The following is a 13,580-nucleotide window of genomic DNA, read 5'->3' on the forward strand; positions in this document are numbered from 1 at the left end:
GGGGATGATGTTAGTCTTCTCTGTGCTCTTTCTTCTCTCCTCCCTGGAAATGCCATGGCACATCATGGTTTAGTTTCCTTTACACTCCCTAGTATCCACACTAACACATGACTTGATGCTTTATATCATCGTAGCAGAATTCTTGAAACATGTTTTAAGACAACTCCCATGAACCACCTAACCAATACATTAATTCACCCTTATTATCTAAAACGCTTGGCTCCCAGTTTCCTCTGAACTAGTTTCCCATAACACTCTTGCATCTGGCGCTAAATTGAAGCAAACGCAGTTGCTGATGCATTGAGTTAGAATATCTAGCAGTGATAGTGTATGTTATGTACATAAGATGGGACCTCTGAGACCTACTTAACTGCACATGTCTGACAATGACATTTAAAATACACTGTTCAAACATAGAGTGCCATCAGATCACCTGTAAACTGCACTACTCTGTTGGTTTTGGTATAGCACTTTTTTTTAGCATAATATTTGCATCTGAATATTTCTGGATTCAGGCGTGTAATGACCTGCATATGAAGTCTAGATGTTAATTACTCAAAGTCAGACAGGGGGTTTATAGTCTTGAGCCATTATAATGTTATAATAGTTATAATGCTATGTTAAAAAAAAAAACACATTAGAACTGAATTCATATTCTCTAAACATCAGTGGCCCTTACAAGGTGCTTCAAGTATTTTGTAGTGGAAATAAGTCGTATCAATATCAATATTCTTATTTTCCAAATGCAGTGCTGTGTGACTTTTTGCAGAGCATTTAATATACTTAACATCTCACCTACATGTAAACATTTTTGGAGGATTCCAGAAAGAGCAGATAACAGAAGGACTGAACTCTCACAGAAACAGAACAGGAGCATAGCAGGAGTGCATGTGGTCATATATCTCTTGAACAATAGTCGTGTGGTTTTAACTGCCTGCTACTTATATGATTAGTCTAATTTCAAGAGTTTTGTTTCATCTAACATACTAGTCTTTCACCAAAGGATACAGTGAAATCCCAAAAAGAGAAAAACATACATGTTTGTTTCCGCTATTTGTCCTGTTCATTGAGTGCTGAATGGATTGTCACTTGAATGAAATCTTTTCTTTGTGGCATGTTTTGCAAATGCAATTCCACAGGTTTACTTCCTTGTAAGTTTCATTTCCTGCAGCTTCCCTTCCCCAAAGCCAGCTATGTCCCCACTTTGCCCTCACATTTCACTATACCCTCTACTTACCAGTCTGAGCTCAGAGAAACAATATAAGATCAAATGACGGCACTTAGTTTAAATGTACACATTGTTTACGTTAAGATTTTCAGGAGGAATTCTCATCGATTGTAGCTCGGTATTTCTACGTTGAGAGAGGAGCTGTTATTTCGTCATAAACAATCTGCAGTGCTGTAAAGTGCTCTTTCATGATTTAAATGTAGGGTCATGTTAAAAAATGTATGTGAATGTGTTGACGATCTCAGATCACACATAGTTTCTCTGTGGTTTAAATGGTAGCATAAACATAGGATCAGTAGCTTTTTAAGCCCTTTTGTTGTTGCAGTTATTCCTATTATTACAGGATGTAGAAGTAGTTTCTTACCAATGAGGACTTCTATCCGCGGAAGGGACAGTCTGGCAGTGAATTACCGCTCTAGCGTGTTTGATACGAATCAACTTTCGACTGTGGTGGCATTTTTACGAGATACTTGGGATGCTTTTTGGTTTATTTTCCCGTCTCTTAGGGTGGAGGTTCGGATGCCGAACGTACCAAGAAGAAGAAACGGGGAGATCGTTACTCTGTGCAGACTTCACTTATTGTGGCTGCCTTAAAAAAGATGCTCCCCATAGGCCTGAACATGTGCTCTCCCGCTGATCAGGAGCTCATCAACTTGGCAAAAATCCGATACTCTTTGGTAGTTTTTTTATTACTTTAAATGAACTTTTTTCTTCTACAAAACTGTATAAAATCATGTTAAAACCTATTGCATTATCTATTAAGACAGTTTTACCTTCAAAGCCTTTCTTAGAAGGACAACCATTGATCAAATGTTTTACTCTACAGAGAGACACTGATGAAGAAGTAAGAGAGTTCTTGCAGAACAACCTTCATCTTCAGGGCAAGGTATAACTCCTTGACCGAAACTCTCCAGTATTGTGTGATATGATCAGATTTGGATTAAATGACAATCAGAAAACATAAAACATATCAAAAGCTCTAAATCCCTGTGTTGTGGATAGGTGGACAACCCCTCCATGCGCTGGCAGATGGCTCTATACAAAGAGATGGCGGGGAAGGCTGAAGATGCCGATGCCCCTGAAAAAGTTGTCAAGAGAGTTCAGGAGGTGTCTGCTGTCCTCTATCACCTTGAAGTGGTGAGCGTCCCGTCACAGCTGCACTAACTGTGGCATGTTGGCACTGTATCTCCTGCACAGAGAGTAAAAAATGACTATTGACAGATGGAAATAATTTAAAAAGTTACAATGAACTTGACTCATTGAATACATATATTATAACAAATAACGTGTATGTGATAAGTGTGCCTTTTGGTTGAAGGGAAGTGTAGCAGATATGTTGATTCAGGAACAAACTTGTGCTGCTCTACACGTGAACTGATAGCAAATAGTTTTAACTGTTAGTTTGTTTTTCAAAGAAAGCGCAGTCATTAATGCAGAATGAACCAATCCATTTGAACCCCCACAGAAAACAACGTATCAGACGTTAGCATCATCAAGTAGCATCAGAAACAGGGCTGAGTTGAACAAAATAAAAGATGTTAGCAAAAGTTCAGACAAAATGTTTGATAAAGTTTGACTTTTGCTGTCACTGGGTTCTCCTGCTGTATAATAATTTATCAGATGATCTCTTTTGGCCACTTTGTCACCGTGTACCTTCTCTGGCATAGACGGAGCATCCTTTCAAATCAAAGAAGATGGTTTGGCACAAACTGCTGTCGAAGCAGAGACGCAGGGCTGTGGTCGCTTGCTTTAGGATGACACCATTATACAACATTCCTAGGTAAGAAAGCTGTTATCTCTGACATGAATGGGATTTGCACAAAATAAGTACAGAAAATGTCTTATCTAATTGTTAATATGTGTTGTTTATTGTTTCCTTTTTTTAACATCGCAGGCACAGAGCTTCAAACATGTTCCTTGAAGGCTACAAACGCAACTGGCTTCACACCGAGGGTTACTCTTTTGAAGACAGGATGATAGATGACTTATCTGTGAGTGTTGTCTCGCATCTCACTCGTATAGAACTTGCACCATTCTGCACAACGACTCACCATTTTTTTTTTCTCCACATGCATTCTAGAAAGCGATGGAGCAAGAGGAAGGAGACGAAGAGGAGGAGAAGGAATCAAAGCCGGATCCCCTTCACCAGCTCATTCTGCATTTCAGTCGGACCGCTCTGACAGAAAAGAGGTTTGATAGGTCCTTGCTGATGAAGACTGTAATGTGGACACGTAGTAAACACACAGGGTGACATGTTTTCTCTTTATTCACTAATTCTCTTCCCTTTTCCCCATTCCAGTAAACTTGATACAGATCATCTTTATATGGCATATGCCGACATTATGGCAAAGGTGAGTGATCACAATTGGTTTTCACTATGAGTTGAGGATTAATATACGCCTAATGTTATTTGAATTTCATCATATTTATGTCTTTTCCTCTACATTTCTATAGAGTTGCCATATGTGTGAAGAAGAGGAAGGGGGAGAGGAAATGGGGGAAAATGCTGAGGATGAGATGTCCTTTGAGGTGCAAAAAACAGAACTGGTAATGGGCGGCCAGGGGCTGGGGACCAGGAACACATTGGAGCGGTAGCTCTCGACGCATTGAGTGACCTCATCATCAGAGCATTACTTCACAACCACATCTCTCTCTCTCTCTGTCTGTCTTTGTCTTGTCTCCTTACCTCTCGTCACCTCTCGTCTGTTATGTCTGTGTTCTGTCTCCTCTGTTTCTATGTTGTGCCTCGTCCATTGTGAGTCGCTTGATTCAGGCACTTGAAGCTGCAATCCAGAGAGGCATCGTAAACTTTGTTTGCCCAATATCTTTTAAGATCTTTTTTTTTGGAACAAATCTTCATTGAATTCCAATTTTGACAAATGCCACAATTCATTAGTTCTGTTCATACTTTTTGTGCCTTGAATCTGGATTGGGGTCTTGTTAGATTAGATTAATGTCCTTTAACATCAACATTAACAATAACAATGATAATAATCATCACACTAACTATGATTCACTTTTAAAGAAAGAACTTCTTTATCATGATTAAGGTATATTATTGAAAATTTCAGCTGAAAAAAAGCAATAGCTGACCAAACTGTCCATCCCTCTAGTTGTTCTTCCTTTCAGCTCATACAATTTGAGATGACTGGCAGAACTTTGTATATGTCATGGCTTACCTTTAAAGGACAAAGCAGGAGCCACTGTGCAGGCCTGCTCTTCATTCCTTGGTTAAGTTGAGGAGTCTCACACACTGTTGTCATTGGTTAATCTAGTGCTGATTGCAGCTACTTCAAGCTATTTTTTAACAGCTCTCTTTTAAGGGAGATTGTTGTTTGTGTACGTACTTTTTGTCAACACATCTTGTTGATTTAAACAAGATAAAAATATATGTTAACTACAACAGTTGGGAAGTTGGACGTGTTGGACACTGTGTGTAGAGTCAGGAGATGATGTAGTATTGTTTGTGTGATTTAGGGGTAATTAAATTCTAATAAGAAAGTTTTCGCTTTATTTAACATAAACTTATGAACTAGTGATGTCATTCCTCCCAGTATATATATATATGGCTGTCCCATTTGTCTTTCTTCCTGTCTCTCTCTCCATTACTCCACGTAATCCCTCTCACCCTCATAACACCAGCTTTCATTAACTGAATGCTACTGATCAATGTTCCCTTCCCCCACTCACATAGCATACTGACAGACTACAGTGAAAGCCAGTGTAGAAGACGCGATGATAAGCACTAGTCATTCCAACACATAGTCATAGTTATAAGTAAATTTACCGACATCATACAGCGTTTAGTTCATCATCCGGGTTCATTAGACAGTCAGGGACTGCAGTGTAAGTTTTAGGTCCAACCGCACGACACATAGTGGATAACGCTTGGCCAGGCATACGAGGGTGGGTGGGAGGGGGGTTGGGCATGGAAAGGGAGGGAGGGGAGGCAGGGGTGGGTGACTGGGGCCTGTTTCAGTCAGGATGTGGGATGCTTTAAGTTGATTTGTGATGTGGCTGAGCAGAGGAATGTCCCTTTGTCCTTCAAACGCAGAGATATTCATTTGATCGTCATTGTCCTTCTATAAATGGCGTTTCATTCCCAGATGGCTCAAAACTGGAATTTAAGAAATGTGCATTAGCATGAGTAGATGGACTTTTTCCATATTTTGCGTAAACATTTCAAACAGTTTGTCAAAGCTGCTGTAAAATATCAAAGGAATATGTCTGATACAGAAGGATTACAGCTATTGTCCAAGGTCTCCTGTTTGCAGGTCTACTGCAATAAAGAGACTTTGGTAAGCTTTTTGACTAAAATGCTAAGCCAATACAGCTGTTTCCTGTAGTCTAACGCTTGCTCCAGCCAGCAAACGTGAAGAAGTAGTGTAACAACTCCACGACTAATGAAGTGACAGAATGTGTGCTTCAGACAGGAACCTTAAACTGACAGTAACTTCACATTCTTATGCTTAGCTTTTATTGTTCATTTTAGAGAAAAGGAAAATGATCTCAGAGTTTCAGTATAAAAGGAAAATACATTTCATAGAATTCATTTGATCAAAAAGTTATCCATAGAACTTTGAAATTGGTGGATATGTTCACTTTGTGTACAGATGATACAGGTATGGACCATTTAAACAACAATGGTAAGTGTTTTGTACAATAAGTGAAGTAAGAAGTTAGGGACCTGAGTGAAAGGAGAGTGAATATGTTGAGAATCTGAATAGATGGAATGGAAAACTTTTCAAATGAGCCGTTTGGTGTTTCAACACCAGAAGCCGATTACACCAGCTGTTGGGAGTTTAAATCAGATAAAAATTTATTTAAAAAAAAAAGAAATGTTGTAAAATAAGTGTCAACTATCTGAAGTTTTGCACGCTCTAACTGAACCCCATTCCCCCGCCCTCACGAGGGGAGAGAGGTGTTAGAAAGAGGACAGGGAAGGCAGAGTACTCCATGCTCTTATTTCACTACAGTAAATAAAACATATAAAATCAATATCAATAGTTTTACACATTATATAAGACATTACTGGATCAGACATTCCTTTAGTTTCAGTGGTTCGACCTGATTTAGTTATTCATTAGATTAAAACTACTCGTCACTAAGAACTTTGGAAGGTAAAAAAAACAATAAAAAAAAAAAAAGGATTTTAAATTTTTTTTCAACAGCTGCCGTAATCCAATCCTGGGGTTTCAAAAAAAAAGTGCTGAATAAATCCTCAGTTATCTGACCTGAAAGAGTCCATTCCATCTATTCATGTTATTTTTTTCTTGGCATCATATTCAGCACCAGATTCTCATAATATTTGTGTAAACCACAGGAAAAAGAAATGGAGAAGCAAAGGCTGCTGTACCAGCAGGCCAGGCTGCATAATCGTGGTGCTGCAGAGATGGTCCTGCAAATGATCAGTGCCTGCAAAGGTACTCTTTTTTTCCCTCTTGAGTAAAAACCCTCTTGAATGCAAACCTACACTGTGATTCATTTTGCTCTCGCCAAGGTTCTAACTTTATGTTTTCCATGTAGGTGAGACTGGCACAATGGTGACCACAACCCTCAAACTGGGTATATCCATCCTTAACGGAGGAAACAATGAGGTTCAACAGGTATGTTATGTTCTGAAAACTCGTGATTTTGTCATTTTAGATTTCAAATAAACATGAGTATTCCTTTTGTCAGAAAATGCTGGAGTACTTAAGGGATAAGAAGGATGTAGGCTTCTTCCTGAGTGTCCAGGCGTTGATGCAGACATGCAGGTCAGTAAAAAATACTTAAAACCCAAATTCAATTTTGAAAACTAAATTCAGATTCACCTTTTGAAACGGGTCTGTTTTCTCTGCAGCGTCCTGGATCTGAATGCCTTTGAGAGGCAGAACAAGGCAGAGGGGCTGGGCATGGTTTCAGAGGAGGGCACCAGTAAGTCTCCTAATTCTTACAGCAGGCAGAACATCAGAACACACTGCCTTTGTTTTTGAATATCATGTTGTGAATTATCTGCATCAGAAGAGGGCACAGATCACTTTCTTAATTACACTTACCAATAATCTCTTTACACAATGATGTATGCAAACCGCCAGGGATGAGATAAAGCTAAAATGACACACATTTATTCAAATCAAGAATTATAGGCTTTTTACTCAGCTGTTCCATTGTTCACCATTACAGCACACAAAGCTGTATTATGTGTGGAAACACAAACACTATTCAATCAAGCATTCTTTATTTATATACGTAGCTCCATGTATAAGAGATGTTATCTAAAGACACTTTACAGAAAGGAGGTCTAGACCGTACTCTCTGTAATATGATTTACAGCGACAAAGGAAACACTTCCTTTTTAACAGGCAGGAACGTCGAGCAGAACCAGACTCATGTTGTTTGCACAGCCATCTGCTGCAGCAGCACTATATTTAACATTAAAGGTGCACTATGGAGTTTTGGTGGTGAAATTTGAAAGTTGGAGAAGTGAAACAGTTCTATGTTATATTTTCCAAACTAAATACACAAACTTTACTCAAAGAAAAAAACGGGTCCCAGGAACACTGTTTAGAGCTAAAAAGCTGACAGGAGAGTTACGGTTTCACTGTTGCGGTCCCTCCAACATAACTTCTCGCGTAGCATTTAATCTTCAAACAGTGTTACAGGGATCACATTTTGCTCTGAGGACAGTTTGTATATCGAGTTATGAACATATACCACAGAAACTGTACGCTTCTCTAACTTTTCAAACTTCTTTACCAAAACTACATAGTGCACCTTTAAATTACAACCATTTATTGTTCAAAAGCAAGACCTGAAAACTATTGAAGAAGTTGATCCTAATATATGTCATGTAGCATTACAACATCTAGTGACGCAGGATTCATTAGACTGTGCACTGCCTCATGAGGAATGATGAGCAGATGAAGTCCGAATAGTCCAAATGAGAAATGTAAATGAAGAAATGGCCGGTCACGTGCTGTTTAGTGACTGTCGTTTGGTATTTGAGTCATCACACTTAACATGAAAATGAATTAATCAAAGAAAATGCGATATGAATTAATGGATACATGTAGGACATTCTGAGCATCTATTCATTCATCCGCGATGTGTGACTCTGACGGTACAACATTTGATTGAATTGAATGATTATTTTTCTAACATTACATATCATTAACACTCAGATAACTCTTAAAGAATTTGATTTAAGTGTTTTGTCTTAGTACGTCTCCTGGTTTGACTTGTCGATCTGGTTTCCCCCCCACCTCTCTTCATGTGAAAATGAATTTGCCATGGAATGTTGTTCATCTCCCCCTCCTCATCTTTTAGTCCTCTACTGTTGTCAACACACTGATCCTCTCTCCCTTCCCCACGATCAATGCCACCTCTCCCTTGTTCCTCCTTTCATGGTCCTCAGACTTGAACCTAGGACGGGGTAAATCATGTTTCTGCCCATCTGCCTCTCTGTCCTTCTTATTCCTCTTTCTTTGTGCTGTCTCTCTCGCTCCATCAGTCCTTCTTCTAACTCTGACATCCACAAAGAGAGGATTGGTTTCTTTTGTCCATCTTGTCAAGTCTCATATTTCATGTTCATTTGAAAAGGCAGTGAATGGAATCTACCCCCCTGCAATAACAGAGCTCCAAACTAAGTAAAATATATTTTACTTACCATTAGTTTCACTTTTCAGTAAGAATATCCAAAGAGAGGCAGCAAACAATTTAAAAATTGCTGTCAACTCTAACAAATGTACATGTACAGTATGTATGCCTTTTTATATTGCAGTAGCACATGCACAGCAAAGATAAAATTATTCACATAGATTTTAGTTGAACAACGAACAGTTTCAAAGCACATAAAAGTGAAGGCGTGTCAGAAATCCAATTCTTTCAGAACACCGGATTCCCTTCAACATTTTGATGGACAATGCCCCAACCTCTCACTCATTTAACTCTGCTGCATTAAAGCTCACATCTTGTGTGCTGCATGATTTAGTGTCTGTGTGTGTGTATCCACTACAACCAGTGGTGCACTGTGATTTAGAAAATAAATAAATGCATGTACAGGTTGATTAATCGCCAAAAGACGCCAAAAGTCTGGTTAACCTCTGATTACTGCAATGTTTTAACTTCTATCCTGTCTCTCTGTCCGTATAACAGTGTCTGCTTAATCTCTACATGTTGTTCATGAGGTATGGTCTGTTGTGTGTCCTTGTTTTACTGCAGCTTTATTTTTATGTGAACTGTAAGCGTGCAGTGTTGAAGCCTCCTGTAGGTTGTGAGACATTTGACTATATGTTGGACCATTATCAGAAGACAGTCATGTTTTTATCCTTTTTAATATTGTTCATGTCATTGAGAAAGACTCTTTTTATTTATCATGGGGAAAACACACCTGGTCACAGGTGTTTGTATCAGTATCTAAATCCTTTGAGAGATGATGTTGAGTTATATCATGTGCTGTCACCACACTGCATGTACTCATTCAAACTGTTTCAGAGATCAACAGTGAGACTTTAAATCCCGTATTTACTCTTGAACTTCACCTGATTTTAGGATGTAAGGCAACGCTTCTTCTCTTTTCTTTAGATGAGAAAGTGATGGCAGACGACGAGTTCACCTGCGACCTCTTCCGATTCTTGCAGCTGCTTTGTGAGGGTCACAATAACGGTGAGAATGACTCGTTTGTCAAATTAGAGTGAAATGTAACTATGTTATCAATTCTATAAAAAATAAACATGGTCAAAGGTCACTACTTCTCATCATGATCCTTATATCGCTGTAGATTTTCAGAACTACCTGCGGACACAGACCGGCAGCACAACAACCATCAACATCATCATCTGTACCGTCGATTACCTCCTCCGACTGCAGGTGCAATTTGTACTGTTGTCTAGACATGAGGCAGTCATCAAAGTTAATGTTAGGCATTATATATGTTATTTATACATATACTTTGTATTTATAAAAGACAAAATGAATATCTATCCGACAGCCTGTGCATTTTAACAAGCAGGTTGGTTTGATGCACACAGACATTTCTTTTCACATATCTTCCCTCGATCGTGGATTTTGAGTCATTTTATAGTTTCCATAGGCTCTGATGATGATCAGGACACTATAAGTAAGTTTGTATGGTTAAGAAAAGGTATTTAAAATAATTTTATATGTCATAAATTAGACAGTTTGCCTTGATGTTAAAGTTATAAATATAGCTTAATTTACTATTTAATAGTGTGGGGAGTTCTCTACTTACGTATTTTTTCTTCTAATCCAGGAGTCCATCAGCGATTTCTACTGGTATTACTCCGGCAAGGACGTCATTGATGAGCCAGGCAAAAAGAATTTCTCTAAAGCTATGACAGTGGCCAAACAGATTTTCAACAGTCTGACTGAATATATTCAGGTACAATGTGAACTAATCAGGTATTTATCCCTGCAGGTTGTTGTGTATTATGTGTGTAACACACCGTGTCTCCATTCAGGGCCCCTGCACTGGTAACCAGCAGTCCCTGGCTCACAGCAGGCTGTGGGATGCTATTGTTGGCTTCCTTCATGTCTTTGCCCACATGATGATGAAGCTTGCGCAGGTACGCACTTAAAATACTATTTATTTAATTTTCCTCTTGACACATGTTTTTGCTGTAAACATATAAAAGAAGAAAAAACTTTTTAGCTTTCACAAATAGACTCAGCTCCCTGCACTCAGATCTCCACTTTTATAAAACATATTGACCAAATATATCTGTTATACAACTTTGATTTCATGACAGCTTTTCTTTTCAGTCCCCATGAGAGAAGTCGATGGCAACCATTAAAGGCCAATGCTTTTTTTTAGAGCCAGCATTATCCAAGTGATGCATTGTTGTTTATTTAATCTTTCTTTTTAGCTTTTTGTTATTGAGCATCTCAATAGCCAGGTCCAACATAGCGCTTACTTTGCATTTTGTTAGTGCAAGTCCATTAAATCACCCATCATTGCTTCTGAAGCATCTCTGTTGTGTTCAGTAGAGTTTACATCTACTGAGCAGTTATACATTTAACAGTAAAATAACCATACCAAAGCTCCTTACATGTGCATGAAAAACATGCTGCCACAGGCCTCATTTTACACATGCTTGTAAGCTTTTATGTAGCCTCTATACATTGCATAGAGTTAACCTGAATGTTATATTTAGACAGCAAAGTCAGCTGAAGTTTCCTCGTTTTAAGAGAATTTGACCCCTTTATTTGTACCTCCAGTGTGGGTAGGTTTTAAAGTGGTTCTGCACACTCGTGTATATTATGAAATGGATACACTTTTCACATGTCGTAGCAGAAAAATCACAGGTGTTAAAAAGGAAATAATGATGGCTGATGTCCATTGAGCTGCCTCAGTTTCATAGTCCTGGTAGTGTGCATGCTAACTCACTGTCATGGCTTACTGTGGCAAGTGAATAGTACAGTGTCATCATAATGTGATTTTCCTACTTTGAGCATTTACAATACAGCACAAAGGAAAAAAAAGTCCTTACTTTGCATTTAATGTAATGTACGGAAGCTCCAAGCAGTCATGCATCTAATACTTTTGATGTATTCTTTTTTCCCGTGATACTAAGTCATTTCCGGTCAAGTTTTGAAATCTGAACTTTTTAAAAATCTTGTATCATCAGAGTTGCAGAAGGGCAGAAATAAAACAGAGAAATAGACTTAACTTCCGACCTCATTAGTGTGGGCAAAGGCAGAATGGACTGTCGTGGCCTAACTGCTCGATATACTGTTTAGTTTTCTGGATCCCCAGAAAATTATGAAAAGAAGACAAGTTTGTTATCACGACACAATGAGATAAACACACCAGGATCATGGGAAAACAACTGGAAATTAGTGGTTGTCATGGGAAAACTGAGTGAAAAAAATGTACAGATTCATGTCCACTATGAGCTTCCGTAGTAACGAATGCTATCAGATCAACTTTTTTTTCACAGTTTACATGAAAATTAAAAAATAAATGTATTATTTACATTAAAAAAACCCACATAAAAGATTTCTAAATGATCAATCCAAATTGACCTAAGGCGTGGAGCTAGGCAGATTCCGGACATTGTATATATTATATATTGTAGCTATAATGCTACCATAAAAAGGCTAAAACACGATGAGGGAAATCCCATGCCTTTTCCTCTGAATGTCACTCTGTCATCCTCTCTGGATGACTGAGGCTGATGGCAGACCTTTATTACAAGCATAATGTTTTGCATGCATAACCCCTTTAATCACACATTTAGAGCCATTTTTCCATCCATATGTTCCAGCTCAGCACATGCTTAAAACACATGATGCACCTAACACCAAATCACTTACTGTGCTTCCTGTCCTTCTTGACCTGATAATCTCACAAGTATCAGCTGTTCAGCTTTGCAGTCATCATATTTGAAATACTGAGTTAAACCAAAGAACAGGGAATGATTTAGACGTGTAATTAAAAACAGTCAACTCTTCTCAAAGTATAGGATGTAAAAGATGTCTTCTATTCATTACTGTGTAAATCTGTACCAGCCAGCACATTTGCTGACTGTCAAAGAAAGTGTTTCTCTTGTCATACACAAGAGCATCTGAAAATGTTATGTTTTAAACAACTGAATAATTTATTATTTAAACTGTCTTCCACATGGTCAATGCAGGGTAAAGTATGTATCCATTTTATTTATCTATTGATGTGATATTGTGTTTACTAGTTTATAATTTATTCAATGTTTGTTTCCCTTATCAGGTTGTTTTATATCCACCTGCTTTCAATAGTGAAACAAAGAATACTTCCTTGTCGAGGGTTTGTACAGATTAGTGTGCAAGATTAACCATACCTTCATTAAAAAAACAATCAAAGTGAAGAAACACACCATGCATTATAATGTTTGACATCAAAACTAGTGAAATACAACCATAAAACAACAACAGGTGACTTAATGATTTGTTTCTCAGTGCGACAGAAGTTTCATGATACATTAACTTTAAAAAAACTCATATGTTTTACATTGTAGTCCAGCAGAGGGCTTTTGAAACCTGCCAAAGAGCAAACATAAAAACAAACTACACTGGGGGCATTTTCATTTTAGAGATTTCATTTTGTGTGTCTGTTCTCAGATATATAAAGCTTAACAAATGAAAACTGCAGAAATATTTTCTTACATTACTGTGAGAAATTAGTGGAGAATATATAAACAATGCGATTGCAATTTTTGTTAATTGCTTCATTTCTTTAATGTTTTTTTTTCCAGTAAAATATGCCTTTTTAATTGTCCACAGTTAGCAGGACTCAGTGTGTGCCTGTCAGTCAATAAAGTAAGCACCAGGTAGAAGAGTTAGAGGATAGATAATTGAGCATCTTGTTTAGTAAAAT

General features: G+C 38.0%; 1 protein-coding gene across 1 annotated transcript in view; it reads left to right on the forward strand.

The window, feature by feature from the left end:
• The window catches only part of LOC109983565 (ryanodine receptor 1-like), a 49,481-nt gene that overhangs the window by 27,362 nt on the left and 8,539 nt on the right, over positions 1-13,580 (forward strand). Inside the window, exons 74-89 of the mRNA XM_065963157.1 lie at positions 1,735-1,905; positions 2,055-2,114; positions 2,231-2,365; positions 2,896-3,008; positions 3,123-3,219; positions 3,309-3,418; positions 3,528-3,579; positions 3,683-3,757; positions 6,552-6,651; positions 6,755-6,834; positions 6,908-6,984; positions 7,071-7,144; positions 9,794-9,874; positions 9,990-10,078; positions 10,482-10,610; positions 10,690-10,794. Of these exons, the coding sequence (XP_065819229.1) occupies positions 1,735-1,905; positions 2,055-2,114; positions 2,231-2,365; positions 2,896-3,008; positions 3,123-3,219; positions 3,309-3,418; positions 3,528-3,579; positions 3,683-3,757; positions 6,552-6,651; positions 6,755-6,834; positions 6,908-6,984; positions 7,071-7,144; positions 9,794-9,874; positions 9,990-10,078; positions 10,482-10,610; positions 10,690-10,794 (1,548 nt within the window). The remainder of the gene's footprint in view (positions 1-1,734; positions 1,906-2,054; positions 2,115-2,230; positions 2,366-2,895; positions 3,009-3,122; positions 3,220-3,308; positions 3,419-3,527; positions 3,580-3,682; positions 3,758-6,551; positions 6,652-6,754; positions 6,835-6,907; positions 6,985-7,070; positions 7,145-9,793; positions 9,875-9,989; positions 10,079-10,481; positions 10,611-10,689; positions 10,795-13,580) is intronic.

This window comes from Labrus bergylta, chromosome 14 (assembly GCF_963930695.1).
Source record: "Labrus bergylta chromosome 14, fLabBer1.1, whole genome shotgun sequence".
In the NCBI taxonomy this organism is placed as follows: Eukaryota; Metazoa; Chordata; class Actinopteri; order Labriformes; family Labridae; genus Labrus; species Labrus bergylta.